Source organism: Indicator indicator, chromosome 1 (genome assembly GCF_027791375.1).
Source record: "Indicator indicator isolate 239-I01 chromosome 1, UM_Iind_1.1, whole genome shotgun sequence".
Classification (NCBI taxonomy): Eukaryota; Metazoa; Chordata; class Aves; order Piciformes; family Indicatoridae; genus Indicator; species Indicator indicator.
In genome coordinates, this window is record NC_072010.1 from 3,433,833 (window position 1) to 3,459,374 (window position 25,542).

General features: G+C 47.6%; 1 protein-coding gene across 1 annotated transcript; it reads right to left on the reverse strand.

The window, feature by feature from the left end:
- Positions 1-4,979: 4,979 nt before the first annotated feature.
- CLNS1A (chloride nucleotide-sensitive channel 1A) lies at positions 4,980-24,961 on the reverse strand. The gene is made up of 7 exons (XM_054399552.1): positions 24,813-24,961; positions 19,944-20,080; positions 15,816-15,932; positions 14,674-14,784; positions 12,749-12,922; positions 8,528-8,605; positions 4,980-5,541 (listed from the first exon to the last, which is right to left on the reverse strand). The coding sequence occupies exons 1-6, from the start codon at positions 24,959-24,961 to the stop codon at positions 8,538-8,540; spliced, it is 756 nt and encodes a 251-aa protein (XP_054255527.1). The 3' UTR covers positions 4,980-5,541; positions 8,528-8,537.
- Positions 24,962-25,542: the final 581 nt, after the last annotated feature.

Genomic DNA, 25,542 nt, shown 5'->3' on the forward strand with positions numbered 1-25,542 from the left:
CTGGGTTATTGTTTAGCAGCACCTTGGTACTGGTACAGTACTTGGAGCTGGACCAAGAAAGGAAACTGATCTTTGGTAAATTTCATCTTGGCAAGGACAACAGCCCACCACATTCTGAGCTTGTTAAGATGTGACCCTTCAGCTGGTTTTACATTCTTCTGCTTATTTGCTGCTGCTGACACTAACTTGGGTGGGAGTGTTCATCTGCTTGAAGGTAGCAAAGATCTACAGAAGGACCTGGTCAGGCTGCACTGATGGGCCAAGGCCAACTGTATGAGGTTCAACAAGTTCTGGGTCCTGCACCTGGGTCACAACCCCATGCAGCACTGCAGGCTTGTGGCTGGAAAGCTGCCCGGTGGTAAAGAACACCAGGGGCTGTTGGTCAATAGCTGAATGTGAAGCAGCAGTGCGCTCAGGTGGCCAAGAAGGCCAACAGCATCCTGGCTTGTATCAGGGAGTGTGACCAGGAGGACCAGGGATGTGATCGTGCCCCTCAGTGACACTGCCGAGGCCACACTTCAAACACTGTGTTCAGTTCTGGGCCCCTTACTACAAGAAGGACACTGAGGTGCTGGAGCGTGTCCAGAGAAGGGCAATGAAGCTGGTGATGGGCCTAGAGAAGAACAAGAGCCACTAAAACGATCAGGCTGGAACAGCTCTCCTACAAGGAGAGGCTGAGGGAGCTGGGGTTGTTCAGCCTGGAGAAGAGAAGGCTTCAGGGAGACCTAATGCAGGCCTGACAGTACCAAAGGGGACCTACAAGAAGGATGGAGAGGGCCTGTTTACAAATGCCTGCAGTGATAGGATGGGGGGAAATGGTTTGAAGAGTAGATTTAGAGAGGATGTTAGGAACAGGTTCTTTACTATGAGAAGGGTGAAACACTGGAACAGGTTGCCCAGGGAAGTAGTTGAAGCCCCATCCCTGGAGATATTCAGGGGCAGGCTCTGGGCAATCTGATCTTAAAGGAGGATGTCGCTGCTCACTGCAGCAGAGGTTGGACTAGATGACCTTTGGAGATTCCCTTCTGACCTATACCATTCTAGGATTCTGTAGAAATCCAAGGGAGCTGGGGTTGTTTAGCCTGGAGAAAAGGAGGCTGGAGGGGATACCTGGTTCTCTACAACTACCTGGAAGTAAGTATTGAGGTGGCGGTCGGTTTCTTCTCCCTAGTAACAAGTGACAGGACAAGAGGTAATGGCCTCAAGTTGCACCAGGGGAAATTTAGATTGGATATTAGAAGAAACTTCTGCACTGAAAGGGTTCTCAAACTGGTGGCTGAATCCCCATCCCTGGAGGTGTCTAAAAGATGCAGAGATGTGGTGCTGAGGGACATGGTTTAGTATTTAGTACATGGTAGAGTTAGAAAATGTTTGACTCAATGATCTTAGAGGTCTTTTCCAAAAAAAAAAAAAAAAAAAAAAAAGATGCTGATTCTAGGATTTGTAACTCAATAGTAATTTTATACCACATTCTGCTTCTAAAACAGAGGCTTCAGAGGCTTCTCTCTGTCACTTTCTTGCTTTACTACATTTTTATCACTTTTGGCTGTTTTCACAGTGATCCATACCTTACAGACTGGGTTGTTTTTTTTCTCCCTGGTGCACTCAAGCCCACGTTTCAACCTCATTTTTCTTATGGAAATAAGCCTTTCATAATGAACTCATTTGCATATCTCCTTTGAGCCCATGAGGCCCAAAGGCTAAAGGTCTCAAAACTAAACCCTGGAGAGCATAAAACCAGGCAGCCAACAGAAAGAGAAATCAGAGACACAAACCCACAGGAAACCAGGATTGGTTAGATTGGAGGCTCTACCTCCACAGCCTGCAAAAGCAAAGTCCATAAAGCAAAGAGCTCAGATTTGATGCGTGGCCCCATTCCTGGAAATATTCCAATCAGGTTGGACAGAGCTCTGAGCAACCTGATCTAGTTGAAGATGTCCCTGCTCACTGCTAAGGTTGAACTAGATGACCTTTAAAGGTCCCTTCCAACCCAAACCTTCTGTGTGCCTACCTACTTTGGTAGTTTTGACATTAGACAGTTTGAAAACCACCTGATATAAATCTGTGCTGTATTTTATAGCTACTAGAATATAAAATAAAAATCTTCAAGGAATAGAAAAGTCTTAAATTGACTAAAGTAAGGCAAAACAGAAGGTGAAAAAAAAGTAGGAAGAATTTAACTACTTCTGGTAGTACAGACAAAAATTTGTATTTTACATTCTAAGTAATGAGTGCTTAGGGAAGTATCAATGTTCCCTGAACACTTACACGTAGTTTAAATACAAGGTTTTACTGAAGAGAAAACTTGTCAGTCCACACAAGGCATTCCTCAATATGGTCTTCAGGGCTCATCCAGATGTTTCCACATCAACAAAATCAATCACAGAATCATAAAATGTACAATCGTAGAATAGTTTTGGTTGGAAGAGACCTTTAAGATCATCAAAGGCAACCCAGCCCTGCCAGGTCACCACTAAACCCCATCCCTCATCACCACATCCACACAGCTTTTAAATCTTTACAGGGATGGTGAGTCCACCACTGCTCTGGGCAGCCTGTTCCAGGGCTTGACAATGCTTTCAGGGAAGAATTGTTTCCAAATGTCCAACCTGAACCTCCCCTGGCACAACTTGGGGTCATCTCCTCTTGCCATGTCACTTGGGAGAGAAGACCAACCCCCACCTCACTCCAACCTGCTTTCAGGGAGCTGTAGAGAGCAGTGAGGTCTGCCCTCAGCCTCCTCTTCTCCAGACTGAACAACCACACTTCCCTCAGCTCCTCCTCACAGGACTTGCTCTCCAGACCCTTCATCAGCTTTGTTACCCTTCTCTGGACCTGCTCCAGGCCCTCAATATCCTTGGAGTGAGGGACCTAAAACTGAACCCAGTAGTTGAGGTTTGACCTTAGCAGTCCAGGGGACAGTCTTGCTCCATTGATTTCACCTGTAAGCATCCTGTAATGTCTCCTCCTGGAGTTCTGCACCAATACAACACAAATTCTGCTTTCTGGAGCTTCCTACTGCTTGGACCCTGCATGGAAGTACCAAGAGGAGCTGCAGACAGTCCTGCTGCCCTGTAGGTTAACTGCACCCATCTGCCAGGACATCCAGCAGGGAGTCTGCAATTTAAGATGCACAACAGAAAGATCACACTCCAGGAAGTCAGATCTACACAAAAAGGGAGCAACCAAGCCAGTCTGTTGTAACAATGAATGGCCATTTCGAGCTCTGTGAGCCTTCTTTCCAGGTGATCTTTAAGGTCACAGCATCTTTATGATCACAGGATCAAAGAATGGTGGAGGTTAGAAGGGACCTCTGGAGATCACCCAGTCCAACCCGCCTGCAGGTCGCTCAGTGTCAAGTCCAGACAGGTTCTGAAAGTCTCCAGAGAAGGAGACTCCACAACCTCTCTGGCCAGCTCTGGCATCCTCAAAGGAAAGAAATTTTTCCTCACGTTTAGGTGGAGCTTCCTGTGTTTTCATTTGTGCCCATTGTCCCTTGTCCTGTCACTGGGCATCACTGAAAGAGCCCAGACCAATCCTCTTGCCCCTGCCCTTTAGATATTGATAATCATTGCTAATGAGGATTCAGGATGACAATGATGAAACCATGGTGCTGGCAGAGTTTCAGTTTTCCCTTAATCTCACCCTGTGAGGATTCTCCAAATGCCAGTGCAGCAGTGAAAAGCCTCACCCTGTCCCCTCCTTTGTCACTCTGTATCCCCCACAAAACCACGCATACATTTGCATAACCATCTGTACATCTGTGTACAAAAGGAGCTAGGAAATGCACTCTTGTGGCATGTCTTGTTTTGTCCCATGCTGAATCCTTGATTTATTCTGCAGCCTCAATAGCTCCCAGCGTGATTAAGCCATCACTGCTTTGGCATTCCCAATGAACATTCAACAGAGTGATTCTCACACACCTTGAACCCAAACCAGATGCCACCAGGCTGAGCAGGGCAGGACCAATCAATACCATTCCAAGAGGGTTGAGCTGGTAAAGAAAACTCTTCACAGACCAACATAATAGAATCACAGAATGGTAGGAGTTGGAAGGGACCTCCAGAGATCACTGAATCCAACTCCCCTGCCAAAGGAGGACCACCTAGGGCAGGCCACACAGGAACATATCCATGTAAATTTTGAAAGTCTCCAGAGAGGAGACCACAACCTCTCTGGGCAGCCTGCTCCAGGGCTCTGTCACTCTCACCATAAAGAAGTGTCTCTTCATGTGGAGGTGGAACCTTCTGCATTCCAGTTTTACCAGTTGTCCCTTGTCCTATCACTGGGCACCACCAAAAAGAGACTGGGACCTTCATCCTGACACCCACCCCTCAGATATTTATAGACACTGGTAAGAACCCCTCTCAGACTTAAAAAGCCTCAGGTCTCTCAGCCTTTCCTCAGAGAAGAGATGTTCAAGTCTCCCAATCATCTTGGAAGCTCTCCATCGGACTCTCTCCAGCAGATCCCTGTCTTTCTTGAACTGGGGAGTCCAAAACTGGACACAGTATTCCAGCTGTGGAATCCATTAAAGAAAAAGAATCACAAATCGAATCAAAGGGAAGTGGAAAAAGTTTAGTATCAGACTTGCAGTGAAATACAGAAGGGGTTAAAAATCCTTGAATTTGCTGCTGTTGCCCCATGGCAAACAGCACCCCCCACGCAGAGAGGTAACCAGGAAAAGCTCCAGCAGGAGTGAGCTGTTGGGAATCTAAAGCCGGGCTCCTAAGTGCAGGAAGTGTCAGAGTAATTCTACCTTACAGCTGCATCCTGCAAAGGTGCTGCCCTGTTATCCAGGTAAATGATGAAAACAGCTTCAACGGACTTCTTTTGGTCACAGCAGAGAGGGCTAAAACTTGAGGGACACCAGCTCAAAGTCACCAGCTGCTGAAGGTAAAGGACTGAGAACTGCAACACAGAGCTGGTTGTGAGATACAAAAAATCTTAGTTTATTTAACAATGTTGTTAACATTTAATACAAAGACACAAACAGTTCTGGTTCAGGACTTTCCAGGCTGCATTCTACCTCCTCATCACCCAAACTCTCCTCACTCAAAGAAATGAAAGGGACAGCACTGAAACTTGAGGGGCAGTAAATTTAGCTTTGCTTTTAATCCTGGGCAGACCCCATTTCCCATTAGACAGACTTTGTAACATTTCTATGGCCATTTTGCTCCACAGATCCAATGGACAGGTATAAAAAAATACAGAAAATTCCAGGACAATCTAAAATTCTGTTCTACTTTCACTTTTATTTCTGAAGTCCTAGAACTCCTACAAAGGCTTCTTTGAAATGCCCCCCTGATTAGGCCCATTCAAGTGTTAGATGCAAGAGGTTTAACTGTTTTTCTTGTTTGTATCGCTGTTTTCAATAACCTCACAGTGGTCACAAATGTCAAACCCTGGTTTTAAACACCTAGAAAAGCATTTACAGACCTAGATGGCTAAGCTTAGGTCATTAAAAGAAAAGTTAACTCCTGATAGTCACCACAATGCCTTCTGTTTTACAGCTTATCCTGCAAGTGCCACAGGAGGAATCTGAAAGACACAAGACACCAAGTTTATATAAATGGGCATTCAACCCAAAACTCAGCAATCCTTCCAGAGCAACTGCTTGCAGTCACAGAGGACAGCACTTCGCAGCAAACCCCCCCTGGTTTTCAGAAGGGCAGCAGCTCTGAACTGGGGTCAGTTGAGGACAGCGCTGCGCTCACGCAGTTGTGCGCCTGTGTCCCAGAAGACCTCGGGACAGACAGACAGACAGACACACCAGTTGCTTCAGAACAATTACTGCAACCTCGTGATGCCACAGACAAACCACCCCTCATTACAAGGCCGGTGGGAATGTCCCAGATCAGCTGTCAGCAAGTCTTCCAGGAGCTTCAGCGAGCAACTGTCACATCTCATTTGGGTAACGAGCAGTAACATGCAACAGGAGCGGCTTGGGAGGCTGTGCTTTAGAGGCAGAGCAGCACGGTGCTCTCTCAAGGAGCACCAGCAAGATGCTCTTGTAGGTTCTTCTGGCAGTTCAGAGGGTGAAAAGGGCTGAGCTGCTTCAGAGTGCTGAGAAGATCACGGCCTGCTCCCTATTTTATGTGTGGAAGCAAGCCACCCTCCTGCTCCAACTTGTTAGCGAGGCGATTGGCACAGACCTGCAAGAGCTGTTCTTGTCACTTGGCACCCTCAGCTCTCTCTTCCTGCCCTAAATCCTAGGGCTTTGAACTTACTGCAATGACATCACCACACTCAGGCTGCTGGTTACTTGAAAAAGGGCCAGCACACCCACAGCTCCACCACTGCTACCTTCAGTGAGAGCACTGCCAGCCACACTTGACACTGCATGTGCAGATCACTTGATCTGCCCGGACAAGGACCAGCCCCTCAGCCCTGGGAACTCCCTATCCACGCTGTGGAAGGCACACAGTCATAGAATCATAGGATGGTCTGGGTTGGAAGACACCTCTGAAGGTCATCTAGTCCAAGCCCCTCTGAAGTCAGCAGGGACATCCCAAACTAGATCAGGTTGCCCAGAGCCCTCTCCAGCCTCGCTTTGAGTATCTCCAGGAACGGGGCCCAAACCACCTCCCTGGGCAACCTGTTCCAGCGTTCCACTACACTCATGGTAAAGAACTTCTTCCTAGCATCCACTCTAAATCTGCTCTTCTCTAGTTTGAAGCCATTGATCCTCAACCTATCACTCCAGGCCTTTGTAAACTCTCCATCCTTCTTGTAGCCCCCTTCAGGTACTGGAAGGCTGCTATTAGGTCTCCCCAGAGCCTTCTCTTCTCCAGGCTGAACACCCCCAGCTCCCTCAGCCTGTCCTTGTAGCAGAGCTGCTCCAACCCCCTGATCATTTCAAGGCCCTCCTCTGGACCTGGTCCATCAGGTCCATGTCCTTCCTGTATCGAGGGCTTCAGACCTGGATGCAGTACTCCAGGTGAATCAGCAGCAGGAAGGATTTAACTAACCAAAACTACTTGTTAGAGGCTGTCAACACCACTTCCACCAGTGCTTTCAAACTCCTTAGAGATCTGCTACCAGCCACTAACTCTTCTTAGTCCTGCTCAAATTTAAACCATGACAGTAAGCATTGGAGATGGAGTCATCAGAGCCAAGTAGCAGACTTGGCAGAGTTAGATAATGGTTGGACATGATGATCTTAAAGGTCTTTTCCAGCCAAAACAATCCCATAGTTCTATGCTAAAAGGCTCTCTAATTACAGGTGAAGAGTTTTCCTTCATTTTGAAAGGTATCTTTTATCAGATGAGATAATGGTCTAGAGACACAGCAATCAGTATCTCAATTTTTATTGGTAAAACCTTCTCTTTGAACTGCAAAGTCTTTGCCATGGTAGGAAATGTGACTGAAGAAATGTCAAGCCCTTACACTAAACAAGAAATGCTAACTCAGGCCCAGTGGCAGTGGTTAAGACCAGTCAGTGAACAGAGGGCTGCTCAGAGACTTTCAGAACTGCAGGAGGATCAACAACTACCAAGGAAAATAAGCAACAGTGGAGGAAAGCAGCTGTGCATCACCCCTGCACAACAGCTCTTCTCCTGCTTCTCAGTGACACTGGCATCCCTGAACAACTTCTGACCCATTTCCACTGACATTTCCATTCTTGTCTTCTTATTTGGCCCTTTCCTCCCCTGCCCATTTACCTTTTTTTCTCCCCCAAGTTTTTGCCTGTCTGCCCCACAGCTCTTTTCTCTGGCGTTTCAAGAGGGGCAGCTGTGGTGCTTACTCTGAGGTGAGAGCTGGTGGTCTCACTTCCCAGAGAGGCAGAACAACCAGGACAGGCCATCAGCACTTGAAGAGCAGGTGCAAGCCATGCACTAGGGACCAGAGCTGAAGCAGGGGTGGAATCACAACCCCGCTGGGCCTGTGCCTCTCCTCAAACACAGCCCCAGAAGAAACTCCTCCTCCTCTCCCAGGAATCCTGTATTGCCACCAAAGGGAGAAAAGCAGTACAGGGTGGGCAGGCAAGAGGGCACACTGGCACAACCACCTGAGCAGGGTGTTGTTTCCAAGTCAGGCACTTGTGACAACAATCTCATCCAGATTGCTCCATGACTTTACTGGGAGCCATCCCTGCTCTGCTTACAGCGAAGGAGAAGAGGGAAGCGCAGTGCTGTGAGGTGTTCTGCCCCCTTGAAAGGCCTGGGAAATCCTGCAGGCTAAGAGCAAAACAATGGATACTAAGGAGAGTAATTTCCTAGCAATGGCTCCAACATTCATGTATCAGCATCTAAGAGCCTCTGAGATCAGACAGTTCTTAATTTACCAAAGGGCTGCCCTGTCTTCTGGGGCACACAACGTGACAGCTTACACCAACAGGCGATTTTGGACAGGTATTGAACATCTTCCCACCTTTGTCATCACTAAAAAAACTCCTCTAAATCACCATCACCCTGATATCACAAGACACTTCCTGTAGGAGATCTGGGATGAAGGGTGTTTGCACGAATTACAGAAGGCTCTGCAAGACTGGAAAGTGTTGGTGCAGGAAGAGAGAAGAACTTACAGCACCCTGCTCAGTGATCCACTTCGGCGTCTTCAAACTGCCCGGCAACTACTGGTGCTATGTCCACCTCCATCCCATCTGAAAAAGAGGAAACTACATAAGGCTCAGGAGTGGATGATGAGAACAAGTCTTATGAGGAATAGCTGAGGAATCTGGGCTTGTTTAGTCCGGAGGAGGCTGATAGGAGACCTCATTGCTCTCTACAGCTCCCTGAAAGGAGGTGGGAATGAGGTGGGGGGTTGGTCTCTTCTCCCTCGTATCAGGTAACAGAACAAGAGGAAATGGACTGAAATTGTGCCAGGGGAGATTTAGGTTGGAGATTAGGAAAAATTTCAATACTGAAAGAGTGGTCAGGCATTGGAACAGGCTGCCCAGGGAGCTGCTGAAAGGTGTTCAAGAAGCGTGTGGACACGACACTTCGGGACATGGTTTAGTGACCATGGTGGCATTAGGCTGATGGTTGGGCTCAATGATCTTAGAGGTCTTTTCCAACCAAAACAATTCCATAATTCTCTGCTATCCCAGGAAAGAGAGGGAGTGCCCTCTGCTGACAAGAGTCAGTCAGAGCAGAAAACTCCTTCCCTGAACTGAGAGTGGCTGAAGGGAAACATCAATGTGTTTGTGTTTTCTTTCCAGCTCCATCAGCTGGTCACTTAAGACATAATCACAGGATCACAGAATGGTAGGGGTTGGAAAGGGCCTCTGGAGATCACCTAGTCCAATCCCCTTGCTAACACAGGCACACCTAGATCAGGCTGCACAGGAACACAGCCAGGTGGGTTTTGATCACTACTTCCCACACCCCCATCTCACCCTGTCTCATTAAGAGACTTAAGTACCAGATTTAAAGCAGTTCATTTTTCACATGCAGTTCTGGTGTACCAAATTATTCTCATTAATGGCTTTAATTAGGCTCTAACAGAAAGAGGTTGAATCCTGCTCTGAAACAGCTTTCAGCAGTCAGGCTGAAAACACAAACAATGACTCTGTGCTATGATGTTAGAAAACAACAGAGCTCTGAAACTGACCAACCCCAGGGGACATCAATAATTGCAGCAAGCCAGGAAGCAGCACCACAGCAAACAAGATTATGGAGGCAAATAAAATGGATGAAGTTGGCTTCCAGAGATGTGACATCCTGGCTGATCCATTTATTTTAATTTTCAGAACTTCGGGGTCAGAAACTGTCAAAACTTTCAGCTGAAGGGCACTGCTAAACCACAAGTATCATAGAATGGTTGGGGTTGGAAGGAACCTCAAAGATCATCCAGTTCCAACCCCACGTTCCACTAGCCCAGGTTGCTCAAGGCCTCGTTCAACCTGGCCTTGAACACCTAAAGGGAGGGGGCATCCACAACCTGCCTGGGCAGCCTGTTGCAGTGTCTCATCACCCTCACTGTAAAGAATTTCTTTCTATTATTCAGTCTAAATCTACCCTACATCACCTACAGTTACCTTTAAGTTATAAACATGCATTGAAGAGAAGCTGCTAACAACTGACAAAGCAAATAGGTTAAAAAATCGTCCATGTGGATGAGTATGGATTAGTTCTTATTCTATGGATGATTCCAGACAAGCTGAGAGAAATCCAAACCACCTGCATCATCTCGGGGGAAACCTTCTCACTCTCTACAACTCCCTGAAAGGAGGTTGCAGTGAGGTGGGGGTCAGCTTCTCTCCATAGTATGAAGCAACAGGAGAAGAGGAAATGGCCTCAAGGTGCACCAGGCTAAATTTGAGAGATTAGGGTATTTTTTTCCAACAAAACCTGAAGGCTGTGATGCCATTCAGTGAGACCTGGACAGCTTGGAAGGTTGGGTGGGGAGAAATTGAATGAAATACAACAAAGGGAAAGGGACCTGGGGGCCCTGGTGGACAGAAGAACGACCATGAGCCAGCAATGTGCCCTCGTGGCCAAGAAGGCCAATGGTATTCTGGGGTGTTTTAGAAGGGGAGTGGTTAGCAGGTCAAGAGAGGTTCTTCTCCCCCTCTACTCTGCCCTGGTGAGGCTGCATCTGGAATATTGTGTCCAGTTCTGGGCCCCTCAGTTCAAGAAGAGCCTCAGGGAACTGCTGGAGAGAGTCCAGCACAGAGTCACACTGATGAAGGGAGTGGAACATCTTCCTTGTGAGGAAAGGCTGAGGGAGCTGAGGCTCTTTAGCTTGGAGGAGACAGAGAGGTGACCTCATTCATGTTTATAAAGATGTAAAGGGCAGAGTTGCAAGGATGGAGTCAAGCTCTGCTCAGCAATGTCCAAAGACAGGACAAAGGTGCAAGCTGGAGCAGAGGAGGTTCCACATCAACATAAGAAATTTTGTCACTGTGGGGGTGACAGAGCACTGGAAAAGGCTGCCCAGGGGGGTTGTGAAGTTATCTTCTCTGGAGATATTCAAAACCCACCTGGATGCACTCCTGTGTGACCTGCTCTAGTGATCCTGCTCTGGCAGGGGGGGTTAGACTCAAAGATCTTTCAAGGTCCCTTCCAACCCCTAACACTCTTTGATTCTGTGTGTGATTTCTTAAATACATTTGAACAACCAGTACCATCAAATTCTTTATGATAAGGATGGTAAGGCACTGGAATTTGTTGAGTTGCCCAGAGAAGTTGTGGATTCCTCATCCCTGGAAGTGTTTAAGACCAGGCTGGATGAGGCTTTGAGCAACGTGGTCTAAGTGAGAGGTGTCCCTGGCCCTGGCAGGTGGTTGGAACTAGATGATTTTTAAGTTGCCTTCCAGCCCAAACCATTCTATGATTAAGAGACACAATCCTTCAGAATAGCAGCTTTATTTTTTTATACACCAGTTCCAGTGTATGTCAGTGATTCTGAATTCACACAGAACTCAGGATGAAGAATTGTCCACTTACAATTTAGAGTTTTAAAAAAAAAAAAAATTAAAATAAACCCCTCACTTGTTTAGAGTCAAAATTACTTCCTAATCCCAGTGGTCACTGATTAATTTAAATTTTGTTTCAATCCTAAATTACCTTCACCCTAACACTTCAATGAAATCACACCAGCAAGTAGTGGTGAACAGAGTTAAATCCAGCTGGTGGCCAGTCACAAGTGGTGTTCCCCAGGGCTCAGTTCTGGGGCCACTTCCCTTTTAATATCTTTTTCAATGATTTGGATGAGTGAATTGAGTGGACCCTCAGTAAGTTTGCAGAAGACATCAGACTGGGTGGGAGTGCTGATCTGTTTGAGAGTAGGAAGGATCTGCAAGGGGATCTGGCCAGGCTGGATCGATGGGCAGATGCTAATGGTATGGGGTTCAACAAAGCCAAGTGCTGGAGCCTGCACTTGGGTCACAACAACCCCATGAAACACTACAGGCTTAGGGCAGAAGTGCATGGAAACTGTCCAGCAGAAAATGACCTGGGGGTGTTGGCAGAAATCTGGCTGAATATGAGCCAGCCTGTGCTCAGGTGGCCAAGGAGGTCAGCAGCATCCTGGCCTGGATCAGGAACAGTGTGGCCAGCAGGAACAGGGCAGTGATCAAGTTACTATGTTCAGTTTTGGGCCCCTCACTACAAGGAGAGTGAGGTGCTGGAGCGTGTCCAGGGAAGGGCAACTCAGCTGGTGAAGGGTCTAGAGAACAAGTCTTAGGAGGAGCAGCTGAGGGAACTGGGCTTGTTTAGTCTGGAGAAGAGGAGGCTGAGGGGAGGCCTCATTGTTATCTACACCTCCCTGAAAGGAGGTTAGAGTGAGGTGAGGTTGGCCTCTTCTCCCTAGTATCAGGTGGTAGAACAAGAGGAAATGACCTGAAATTGTGCCAGGGGAGGTTTATGTTGGGTATTAGGAAAAAAAATCTTTACTGCCAAGAATGGTCTTGTATTGGAACAGGCTGCCCAGGGAGGTGCTGAGTAACCATCCCTGGAGGTGGACATGGCACTTCAGGATAGGGTTTAATGGCCATGGTGGTGTTAGGCTGATGGTTGGACTCAATGCTCTTAGAGGTCTTTTCCAACTGAAACAATTTCATGATTCTAAGAATTCCCACTTTTTAACACGGCAGCCCTCAATCCCTGGCAGGCAACAAGCTGCCTGTAGGGCCAGAATCCATGGCTGTGAACTGATGTTCACAGGTTGCTGCTGATGCCCACAGCGCAGTAGGATATCACCCACAGCACGATCCTTGCTCAGTCATGGTGTTTATGGGTTAGCTGGATGGGAGGAAGCACTGCTTTCATCCAGTCTTTAATAAAGCAAAAGCATTTCTTACCTTCAAACTCCCTGATGGAGTCTTCTGTCCTGACTCCAGCCATGTTGTACTGACTGCTGACAGACTGGGCCAGCATGCCCTCCAGCCTCTCCAGAGTGGCCTGGCCTTCTGCGGTTAAGTGTGACAAGCCTTCTTCGTACGTGTAAAAGCTTGGGATGTCACCCTGTTCTAGCTCTGCAAGAAGGAATTATGCTTATCAGACCAAAGCTTAGGAGCTTTCATCCAGCAGAGGTGGAGGAACAGGAATCACAGAATGACTTAGGTTGGAAGGGACCTTAGAGATCATCTGCTCCAACCTCCCTGCCATGGACAGGGATGCCTCTCAACTAGGCTCAGCTGCTCAAGGCTTCATCCAGTCTGGCCTTGAACTCCCCCCAGTGAGGAGACAACCACAACCTCCCTGGACAACCTACTCCAGAGACTCACCACTCTCATATTGAAGAACTTCTTCCTCAAATGCAGTCAAAACCCACTCTTCCCCAGATTAAAACCATTCCCTCTTGTCCTGTTTCTAGACATCCTTATGAAAAGTCCCTCTCCAGCCCTCCTGTGGGATCCCTTCAGGTATTGGAAGGCAACTCTAAGGTCCCCCTGGAGTCTTCTCTTTTCTAGGCTAAACAACCCTAATTCCCTCAGCCTATCCTCACAGCAGAGGTGTTCCAGTGAAATATTATTCATAGATTAACTGATTTGAGATTAAAAAGCTGCTTACATCAGTTACAGAATAGACACAGGGAAGTGAATTGACCACACCACAGCATGAACACTGATCTGCTAGCACATCCACTGACAACTGGAAAGGCTGGTTGGTACCTGTGTTTCTGGGGGATTTTGAGAACACTTTTGCTGAATTCCAATGATTTCTGACAGCTGAACTGCAAATTTTCTGCAGATTTCTGCATTTTTATCCTGCGCCTGTGGCACAAAGAATGTGTCGTCAAGAAAAGTAATAAACAAGAAACTTCTAAACAGACCAAACCATTCTTATGGCAGATACCATTGGAGAAGTTCCAGGTAGTTCCAGTGACCAGTTTGGGGCTCCTTAGTTCAAGGGAGAGGGGGAATTATTGGAAAGAGTCCAGTGGAGGGCTACAAAGATGCTGAGGAGACTTGAGCATCTCTCTGAGGAGGAAAGGCTGAGAGACAAAAGGCCCAAGAGGGGATCTTCTCAATATCTAAACGTTGGGGCTCAAGAGGATAGGGCCACATTCTTTTTTAGAGGTGCCCAGCAACAGGACAAGGGGTAGTGGGCACAAACTGGAACACAGAAGGTTCCACCTGAACACAAGGAAAAAACTTTTTTACTTTGAGGATGCCAGAGCACCGGACTAGGCTTCCCAGTGACTGAAGGAGCTGAGGCTATTTAGTTTGAAAAAAGAGAAGACTGAAGGGAAACCTCATTGCTGTCTACAACTACCTGAAAGGTCATTGTAGAGAGGCTGGTGCTGGTCTCTTCTCACAGGTAATTAGTGATAGAACAAGAGGGAATGGCCTCAAGCTACGACTGGGTAGGTTTAAACTGGACATTAGGAACATTTTTTTCATGAAAGAGTGGCCAGGCATTGGAACAGGCTGGGCAGGGAGGTGGTTGAGTCACCCCAGATGTGTTTAAAAGTTGTTTGGATGTGGTGCTTGGGGTATAGTTTAGGGGTGATCCTTGCAGAGCAGGGTTATGATTGGACTTGGTGAGTCTGAGGGTCTTTTCCAACCTAAATGTTTCTGTGATTCTGTGATTCCCAGAGAGGTTGTGGTATCTCCTTCTACAAAGACATTCAAGACCCACCTAGACATGATCCTGTGCAACCTGCCCTAGGTGAAGCTGCTTTAGCAGGGTGGTTGGACTAGATGACCCCCCGAGGTCCCTTCCCACCCCCTCCATTCTGTGGTTGTGTGTATCCATTTCAGAAGAACCGACTGGTACGAACCATGGGCCTCGACGTCGTACTCCTCCCCTTCGTAGTCATTGTCTGAATCTTCATCATCTGGGTCTGGGTGCAGAGTCTGACATTCACACATGGCTGAAAACATGGCTTCCACTGCAGGAACACAAATTGGAACAGGTTGCCCAGGGAGGTGTTCAAGAGATGTGGGGACGTGGCATTCATTTCTCTCTCACTCATTTCTCCACCAACACCCCACAACAGGCAAGAAATCCTGGACTGAGCGATCAGAAAGACTGAGAATATTCTTTTACTGGAATCACCACTGAATTCATACTCAAAACCATTGTCCAGCCAACAACCATGCAAGAAACAAACCAAGATTCCTACAGCCAGCCTGGTGCTTCATACATTTAACAGGACTTTTCCATTATCTCATAGATCATAAAGGTTTATCTCTGAACAATGCAGTCTGTGGTTACCCACTGCAGTGATAAGACAAGAACAACAGGTACAAGCTGGAACACAGGAGGTTCCTCCTCAGCTTGAGGAGACACTTCTTTATGGTGAGGGTGCCACTGGAACAGGCTGCCCAGAGAGGCTGTGGACTCTCCTTCTCTGAAGACTTTCAAAACCCACCTGGATGTGTTCCTGGGCAGCCTCCCCTAGGTGATCCTGCTTTGGCAAGGGGGTTGGACTTAATGATCTCTAGAGATGCCTTTCAACTTCTAGCTTTCTGTGACTCTAATTCCTTGCAGCATCTAATACTTAAGATTCTTAAAACCTGGATCCCACTGGAAGCTTTAGGATACAACTGCTTTCCAGCAGTATTGTCTGGAAATTCATAATGAAATTATGAGTGACTCAAATATCACTGAGTTTGTAATTAAAAAGATGTTGCCCATAAAGTTCTCTGCTAGTGGTAGGTAAGATCATCTCTCTTGTCATGTTATGTGTTTATACTTAAAAGTCTCTACTTTAAAACTCTGGAATTTTCCTTGAGAAGCAGCTGCTTTAAATATTCCAGCTTCAAGCAAGTTAAATCTATTTGCTTTGTTCTTTTCAGCACACTGAAATGAAGTATTAGAGAAGGACACCAAAGGATGCAGGCATTTATACATCTGCACCAGGGGCTTCTACAGCCAGCCAGGACCTGAAGCTGAAGCACAATTTCCCTCTTCACTTACAGGCTGATTTGTCACTGGGTACAAATCTGAACTCCGCAATTGGCTCAGCATCGTCATCGCTGTCCTCCTCCTCCTCCTCCTCCCCTTCAGCCATGGGAGCCTCTTTTGTCTCCTCCCCTTCAGGAAATCACAAGATTTAAGAGAAACATGTTTATTTTATACACAGTTTTATATTTAAGGGCAGCAAAGCTGATCTGGAGAACAAGTCATGTCAAGAGCAGCTGATGGAAATGGGGTTGTTTAGCCTAGAGAAAAGGAGGCTTGGGGAACACTTTCTGGCTCTTTACAGCTACCTGAAAGGAGGTTGGAGCCAGATGGGGGTTGGTCTCTTTTCAAGTAACACAACAGGAGGAAAAGGCCTTAAGTTGCACCAGGGGAGGTTTAGATTGGGCATGAAAATTTCTTTCCCAAAAGGATTGTCAATCCCTGGATCAGGCTGCCCAGGGAAGTGGTAGAGTCCCCATCCCTGAAGGGACTGAGAAGGACATGTAGATGTGGTGCTGAGGGACATGGTTCAGCAGCAGACTTGGCAGTGCTGTGTTAATGGCTGGACTCAACCTTAGAGTTCTTTCCCAGCCTACTTGATTCTAAAATTGTGTCCAAAAAAGCCACATTTGTTTCTTCTTCCAGAAACATGATCAAAACCTGGACACAACCCCAGAAAAGCACAAACCAATCCACTCCTATCCACATTACGGACACTCAAGGTCCTCTCACACAGCACCTCAACACTTGCAACACACACAAGAACTTCTCTATTAATAATTTTAGGGCTTTAGATTTCTGCCACAGATGCATCCATGTACCTCAGGAGAAATGCCTGACTCTTACTAAAACCAGTTGTGCTCAACTCCCCAGTTCAGTCGTTTCCATTCACTTGCATGATGCTGCAAATGGAATTTTTCAGATCACAGGAATCTTATAGATCCTCTACATTACTGTCACAAAATCAACTTCCTTCCGCTGCAGCCTCTCCCAGAGGACTGTTATATTTACAGATCTGCTTGATGTCTGACACTCCTCACCAGCCAGCAAGATGCCAGAAGTACAAAGTGCAGCCAGAGCCATTGGCTTTGTCGCTGAGGACACTGCACTGACACCCTCAAAAGTGCATCTACTGAAAAAAGAGGAATAGAGTTAAGGCTGTTCCACTGAGGGTGGCTTCTATCACATGCAAAACTGGCATCACTAAGAACATGAAGAAGCCAAGAAGCTGCCAGCCAGCTGCCCCCAAAAATGAAGTGTCCAAGGGAGCTACCCAATTCCTTTCCAACAGACCCCCATGGGGCACAGCTTGCTACTGCTGAGCCCAGCTCTGTTTTCAATGCAGCCAACCTCTGACTGCCTTTTCCTGACAAAGGGCTGAGGAGAAGGCACATACCCACAGAGAGCATGACAAAAAAAAACTTTCAGAGGAAGAACAAAATGTACCCTGCCCAGCTAAGAATGAAGACTTGGACTCAATGATCTTAAAGGTCTTTTCCAGCCTAAGTGCTTCTATTACTCCTGCAGCTGAAGAAGTGGAAAGGTTTGGGTTTGACACTGCTCAGCAGTTCAAACTGCAGAACAGGGATCATCTTGAAAACTAGAGGAGTCTGTTTGCTGATTGAAGATTTACAGTAGCCAAAGTTCATATATCAAACACGAAAAAACAAACACAAACAAAACCAAAAACAGCAAAAAAAAAAAAAAACCAACACAAAAATCAGCCTGTTAAGGATTTACAGATAAGAACTATCACAGGAGATGCATCCATATTTTCAAACATCAGCAGAATGAATGAAAAGCTGAAACAAGATGATCTTAGAGGTCTTTTCCAAACAAAACAATGCTAAGATTATTTTTTTTAATCTATCCTAAGAAATTTCTTCAGCCCAGGCTCAATTTAACTCAAACAGAGTTAAAGGAAAATGAGGAAGAAGAACCAAGAGGTATATCAAGGGAGGTTCTCCTCCCCCTCTACTCTGCCCTGTTGAGACCTCACCTGCAATACTGCATCCAGGTTTGGGCTCTCCAGTTCAAGAGGGACAGGGATCTACTTGAGAGAGTCCAATGGAGGACTATGAGGATGATTAAGGGACTGCAGCACTGCCTTATGAGGAGAGGCTGAGAGCCCTGGGACTGTTTAGTCTGGAGAAGAGAAGACTGAGAGGGGATTTAATAAATGTTTATAAATATCTGAGGGCTGGGGGTCAAGAGGGAGGGGACAGGCTCTGCTCACTTGCACCCTGTGTTAGGACAAGGGGCAATGGATATAAACTCCAGCACAGGAGGTTCCACCTCAACATGAGGAGGAACTTCTTCACTGTGAGGGTCACTGAACACTGGAACAGGCTGTCCAGAGAGGTTGTGGAGTCTCCTTCTCTGGAGACTTTCAAGACCATCTGGATGCATTCCTGTGTGACCTGTGCTGGATTCTATGGTCCTGCTCTGGCAGGGGGGTTGGACTCAATGATCTCCAGTGGTCCCTTCCAAACCCTGACATCCTGTGATCCTGTGATCCTGTATGTCCATGTCCTCTTATCACTGGTAGTGAAAGACTGTCAGATAACATCAGCAACATGAGAGAAGGAAATAATGAAGAGTATTAATAGCTTAAAAATGCCTCTGCCTCCTCAGTCTGGGAGTGCTTTCAGTGTAGACTTTCAGCATAGCATCTAGACCTTATCACTGCCTACAACCCTCTACAACTCCCTAACAGGAGCTTGTAGTGAGGTGGGGGTTGGTCTCTTCTCCCAGGTCTCAAGTGATAGAACAAGAGGAAACTGCCTCAGATCATGCCAGGGGAGGTTTCGGTTGGATATTAGGAAAAATTTCTTCCCCAAAAGGGTTGTCAAGCCCTGGAACAGGCTGCCCAGGGAAGTGGTTGAGTCACCATCCCTGGAGGATTGAAAAGCCATGCAGATGTAGTGCTGAGGGACATGGTTTAGTGGTGACCTGGTAGTGCTGGGTTACTGGTTGGACTAGATGATCTTAAAGATCCCTTCGACCCGTAACAATTCTATGATTCTACAATTAAAAGAAAAATTAAATGCTAGATTGAGGGCCTGGAGTTGTTTAGCCTTGAGAAGAGGAGGCTCAGGGGAGACCTTATTGCTCTTTACAGCTACCTGAAAGGAGGTTGCAGACAGTTTAGGGTTGATCTCTTCTCCCAGGCAGCCAGTGGCAGAACAAGAGGACACAGTCTCAAGCTGCACCAGGGAAAGTTTAGGCTCGAGGTGAGGAGAAAGTTCTTCACAGAAAGTGTAATTTGCCAGTGGAATGTGCTGCCCAGGAAGGTGGTGGAGTCACCATCCCTGGAGGTGTTCAAAAAAAGATTGGATGTGGCACTTGGAGCCATGGTTTAGCTGTCAGGTGTTGGGTATTAGGTAATAGGTTGGACTTGATGATCTCTGAGCTCTTTTCCAACCTGGATGATTCTGTGATTCTCTGATTTTAACCTCTAACTTCAATGACTAGTAGGCATGAAGAAGAAAGATCATCTGCTGAAGACCTTACATCTGTTACTCTCCAAGTGAGATGATAGCTTATGACACATTTAAAATACTAGAAACACTGCCAGAATTAAGAAAGAAAAAAAAACAATACATCAAGAAGATAGAAAAACTTCCTAAGAATAATGCAAGAGAAAGTTTGCCTTCTCCAGATTAAAGCAAGAATAGTCAAAAGGTTGGTGTTGTGGGAAATCTGCAAAGATCCATTGAGCCTGGGAACAGGAGCTGCTGTGGGGAGTTTTTAAGCAAGTTGTGGGAGGAAATGAAAGCTTCCAGGCTGCTGTGAAACAAGGAGGAATTCATTAAGCCTAAAGAGGGCAGCAACGTTAACATAAATTCAATCAAGCAAGGATGATGCCTAAGGAGGGAGACCACAGAAGAGCTAAATTGTTTGAAATGTGTTATAAGAGAGCAGCAGCTCCAGCTGTATGTAAACATGCTGGGAGCAAACCAGCACAGAAGTGACTCCAAACAAAGGCAAAGCCTCTCAAATAACCACCCTGCAGGGAAATAAAAATGCCAGCTATTACTTGAATGAAGCCTATCATTTTTAAACCAAAAATTGATTATTTTTGCAGAAGAAACAGTGCTGCTCAAGACTGTGTGGGAGCACTAAGCACCACTCCAGGCATACCTTCAAACTTGGCATTGACCATGACGTACAAATGCTCCCAGGGGTAGGCACTCAGGTCCCTGGAGACTGCATGGAGGCTTATGGTTGGGTAATCCAAGGAGAAGCCCACTCCCGAGTTTTCCAGCCACGTCAGGCGACTGACAAGGAAGGGAAAAAAAAAACAAAAAGAAGACAAGTTATAAAGAGAGGAATCCAAGCTACCTGACTCACACCTGCAGAAAAACAAAGCAGCCCCAAAAAGTGAGCAGTTCTGGAGAAGGCACCTACCCCACGCTCGAGTGACACACAGCCCTGGACCTGCCCTAACAGCTCCTTGCATTAATTGATGGCTGAGGTAACAGAAGCCTCTTCTTAAAGAACACTAAACACATTGCAGCTTTACCACACTTGCACTAAACCTTCAACTTGAGGGCCAATGGTAGCCTGGGGTGCATCAAGAAAAGTGTGCCCAGCAGGTGTAAGGAGGTTCTTCTCCCCCTCTGCTCTCCCCTGGTGAGACCACACCTGGAATACCAAGTCCAGTTTTGGGCTCCCCAGTTCAAGAGAGACAGAGACCTGCTGGAGAGAGTCCAACGGAGAGCCATGGGGATGATTAAGGGACTTGAGCATAGGGGACTATGAAGAGAGACTAAGAGCCCTGGGGCTGTTTAGTCTGGAGAAGAGAAGACTGAGAGGGGATCTGATCAATGTCTATAAGTATCTGAGAGGTGGATGTCAAGTGGAGGGGGCCAGGATCTTTTCAGTGGTGCACAGTGATAAGACAAGGGACAACAGATATAAACTTGAACATAGAAGGTTTCATAGAATCATAGAATCAACCAGATGGAAGAGACCTCCAAGATCATCCAGTCCAACCTATCACCCAGCCCTATCCAATCAACCAGACCATGGCACCAAGTGCCTCATCCAGGCTTCTCTTGAACGTTTCCAGTGACAGCAACTCCACCACCTCCCTGGGCAGCACATTCCAAAGGGCAATCTCTCTCTTCGGGAAGAACTTCCTCCTAACCTCCAGCCTAACTTCCTCCTAACCTCCAGATCTGATGTGGGTGTGGGTATAGAGTCATCATCATCTAGGCTGGAGAAGATCTTCAAGATCATCAAATCCAACCATTAACCTAACACTACCAAGTCCACTGCTATGTCCCTCAGCACTACATCTATACATCTTTTAAATACCTCCATGGATGGCAACTCCACCACCTCCCTGGGCAGCCTGTTCCAGGGCTTGACCAGCCTTTTGGTGATGAAAACGTTCCTCATGTCCAACCTAAACCTCCCCTGGTGCAACCTGAGGCCATTTCCTCTTATCCTCAGCAGTGCCCAGGCCAGGGGCATATCCTGTATGCAGTAACACAACCAATTCTGTGGGCAGCAGCTCAGTTATGGTTTTTCCCTTCCTCACAACTCAAATGTTAGAACCTCTGCTTCCCCCACTGCCACTCTCATCCCTAACCACAGCACAGGTTGTCACCACTGGGATGCTGCTCCCTTCCCATCAGAAAGATCAATGCCTTTCTAGCAGCTTACAAAGAGTTTGGGTTATTCAGTCTGGAGAAGAGAAGGCTCTGAGGAGACCTTATTGTAGCCTTCTAGTATCTGAAGGGGGCTACAAGAAAGCTGGTGAGGGACTTTCGAGGGTGTTGGGTAATGGCTGGACTAGGGAGAATGGAACAAAACTGGATGTGGGTAGATTCAGATTGGATGTTGGGAAGTTCTTCACCATGAGGGTGGTGAGACACTGGAACAGACTGCCCAGGGAGGTGGTGGAAGCCTCATCCCTGGGAGTTTTTAAGGCCAGGCTGGATGGGACTCTGAGCAACCTGATCAAGCATGAGGTGTCCCTACCCATGGCAGAGGGGTTGGAACTGGATGATCTTTGAGGTCCCTTCCAACCTTGAGACAGTTCTGTGAGTCTGTGAAATCAAACTCAAGCTAATTTTGGGTGTCTGTGATTGATGAGGTCCCACAGGGAACAGAAATACTGAGGGGCAGAAAAGGAAACCTCCACCACATGCAAAATTCAACATTCTCAAGTTTTTGTGGAAGAACAAAACCAACCAAAAGGTCAGAGAAGATTTGGAAAATCAGGCTGAAAGCAAAAGCTAGGAAGTGGGAGTGAGGAATTTCTTTCCTAGCCTCAGTTGGGCAGTTCTCAATGTTTCCAGTTGTTGATGCAGAGCCAGTACATAGATCCAAAGCCACATTGTCCTCCCTGGTGCCCAGCTCTCCCACAGCAGGGCCCTCCTGCAAACACTGGCATTTTCTATTCATCACCAGCAAGTGACTGCTTGCTCTGCAACAGACTCAAAGCACATCAGGAGGAACCTGGCAGACCTGTATGTGCCTCACATAAGAAAATCTGTTGAGAAGGAAACACAACTTGATGGGTGTTGAGAGCAGACGCTGCACTAACAGAAGCCCTCGTGTCTGCACCCAAACAACCAAACAAAACAGGGAATGAAATTCCAGAGAGATTCCTCTCCAACAGGAAAGCAACATCATTAACAAGTTCAGATGAGAGACAGGGATCTGCTGGAGAAAGCCCAAGAGAGCCACAAGGATGCTTAGGGGACTTGAGCATCTCCCCTCTGAAGAGAGACTGAGAGCCCTGGGGCTGTTTAGTGTGGAGAAGAGAAGACTGAGAGGGGATCTGATCAATGTCTACCAATAGCTGAGGGGTGGGTGTCAAGTGGAGGGGGCCAGGCTCTTTTCAGTGGTGCACAGTGACAAGCCAAGGAAGAATGGATACAAACTTGAACAGAGAAGGTTTCACCTCAACAGGAGAAACTTCTTTCCAGTGAGGGTGACAGAGCCCTGGAGCAGGCTGCCCAGGGGGGTTGTGGAGTCTCCTTCTCTGGAGACTTTCCAAACCCACCTGGATGCATTCCTGTGCAGACTACCCTAAGTGATCCTGCTTTGGTGGGGGGTTTGGACTCAATGATCTCTGGAGGTCCCTTCCAGCCTCTAACGTTCTGTGATCCTGTGATGGGGCAAAAGGCCCTCAAATACTATCAGCCAGTTTATAAATGCTTCATAGTTGATAGGAAATGCTTATATATTGAAAGTTTTTTTGCTCACTGTGTGTTTTAGATCACATATCTGTTCTAAACAACACTATTCTGCTGCAGAAATTTAGAGTACTTTTCTATGGTTAAAGAAATGATGTTGCCTTAGGCAACAGGTTGTGTTCTAGAACTCTACAATGCAGGGAGGATTTAAAGGAGACTATGAAAATCTCAGATAACACCTTCCAGAACAGCCAAACTGAATTCTGCCTATTAAGAACATAAAATGTCCATGTGATTAATGGAGCATGAGAGACTTCACAGAATCACAGCAGCTAATAACAGCAGAAAACACCCAGCCCTGTCCACTTCCCTTCCCACAGAAGAGAGGTGCTGGCCAGCCAGGTTCCTCTGCTATGCTATTCAAAACACAATTTAGAGCAGTAACAGCAGGAACTCCCCTCAGGGCTGGCTCCTCACAGTCCCTCTCTAAGGAGCTCCCCAACATGATGGCCCCCCTCATCCAAATTCCCTGCATCCCCCTTCTGCTCACACTCCCTTCAAAGGAGAGGACTCCTCAGGAGAGGATTTCACACACAAGCAGCCCTCCTGGCCTGGTCTACGTTAGCCCCCAGGGAAGCCCCTTTCCTTCCAAGTTGGCTCATACACAATAAGCCACAAGGTCCCTTAGAATCAAGTAACTATTTGGGTTGGAAGGCTTGATCTTTAAAGGTCATCTGGTCCAACCTCCCTGCAGTGAGCAGGGACATCTTCAACTACCTCAGGTTGCTCAGAGCCCAACCCAACCTTACCTTGAATGTGTCCAAGGATGGGGCATCTACTACCTCTCTGGACAACCACCCTTACTGTAAAAAATTTCTTCTTTCTACCTAGTTGTGATGGTTTTAGACCACCACATCTCCCCTTTTAGTTTAAAACCATCAGCCCTTGTCCTGTCACACCAGACCCTGCTAAAAAGTCTGTCCCCATTAAGTACTGAAAAGCTTCAATAAGATCTCCCCAGAGCTTTCTCTTCTCCAGGCTAACAGCCCCAACTCTCTCAGCCTGTCCTCACAGCAGAGGGCTTCTGGCCCCTGGATCATTTTTTTTGAGCCTCCTGAGAACCTGCTCCAACAGGTCCATGTCTCTCCTGTGCTGCACACTTGCGAGCTGGATCCAGCACTGCAGGTGAGGTCCCAGCAGAGCGAAGCTGAAGAGCAGAATCCCCTTCCTCAACCTGCTGCCTGTGCTCTGTGGATGCAGCCCAGGACATAGCTGACTTCTGGGCTGGAAGTGCACACTGCTGTCCAATGTCCAGCTTTTCACCCACCAGGAGCCCCAAGTCCTTCTCCAAAGAGCTGCTGCCCTTCATCCCTTTAGCCTCCAGCCTGTAGGGATGCTAGGGATTATCCTAACCCGGGTGCACCTTGTTGAACCTCAGAAGGGCCCACTCCTCAAGCCTGTCCACGTCCCGCCTGATGACATTCCTCATACCTGAAGCGTGTCAAATGCATCACTCAGCTTGGAGGCGCTGGCAAACTTGCTGAAGGTGCACTCGATCCTACTATGTCATCAATGAAGATACCAAACAACACTGGAGCCAGTACGAATCCCTGAGGGACACCACCTGTCACCTAACTCCGGCTGGTCCATCAAGCCGTTGACCACTACTCCCTGGATGCAACGATCCGACCGATTCCTTATCTATCGAACAGCCGACCCACCAAATTCACATCTGTCCGATTAGGGAGTACTCTCACCCAGCAGCCCGTCACATGAACGGCCTCCCAGCCCCCTCGGACACGCTGAAGCTTACGGGAGTCCCGAGAGCCGTTAACCCTCCCGGTCCCTCCCCGCTCACCTCTCGGCGATATAGAGCGTGCCGGAGCCCAGGGAGCGGCCCCCCAGCACCGCCTCCGTGTCCTGCTGCTGGTGCCGCACGCCCTCGGCCGGCGGCGGGAACCGCTTGAGGAAACTCATGGCGCCGCCGCCACCTCCCTCCTCCACCATCTCCTCCGCAGCGGCCGCCGGAAGCGGAACTGCCTCCAGAGCTGCCGGAAGCGGAACTGCCTCCAGAGCCACCGGAAGCGAGCTCCGGGCGCTGCGGGATCTCTCTAGCCTCCTCTCGGTGGTGCGGGGGTGGCGTGTCCCCGTGGTGCCGCCATGTTCACGCCGTCACCACCATGGGGAGCCCAGCGCTAGCCGCGGCCGGGCCGGGCGGCGGGAGTGCGGCAGCGCCATTCTGCCCGGAGTGGCTTCTCCCTGACAAGAGTTAGGGCCGGGCCGGCCGCTAAAAGACGGACAGAGGTTCTGGATGAAGCCCTCTGCTTCCCCAGAGGGGAAGAGAAAGGCAGAGAGGAAACTAAAGCAGCTTCGGTGACAATAAAAATAAACAATAATAAGAAAGGAGAATAATATTAATTGAAAAAGTTAATTAAAAAAAAACAGTGAAAAATAGGTACAAAACCAGTATCAAACTCGCCCTGAGCCTAGGCTGGATTCAGTGGCAAATGGGAACTGAATTGAGGAACTCAGAGATGGACATCACAGGCAGGAGAGAGACCTCTTAAGATGTGGCCACAGAAGAGAGG

Excerpts from the sequence above, each read along its gene's own strand:
- CLNS1A (XM_054399552.1), bottom strand. The coding sequence starts at position 24,961 with ATGGTGGAGGAGGGAGGTGGCGGCGGCGCCATGAGTTTCCTCAAGCGG. Across the intron at positions 20,081-24,812 it reads ACGCTCTATATCGCCGAGAG|TCGCCTGACGTGGCTGGAAA; the intron begins GTGAGCGGGGAG and ends CTTCCTTGTCAG. Across the intron at positions 15,933-19,943 it reads GGTCAATGCCAAGTTTGAAG|GGGAGGAGACAAAAGAGGCT; the intron begins GTATGCCTGGAG and ends GATTTCCTGAAG.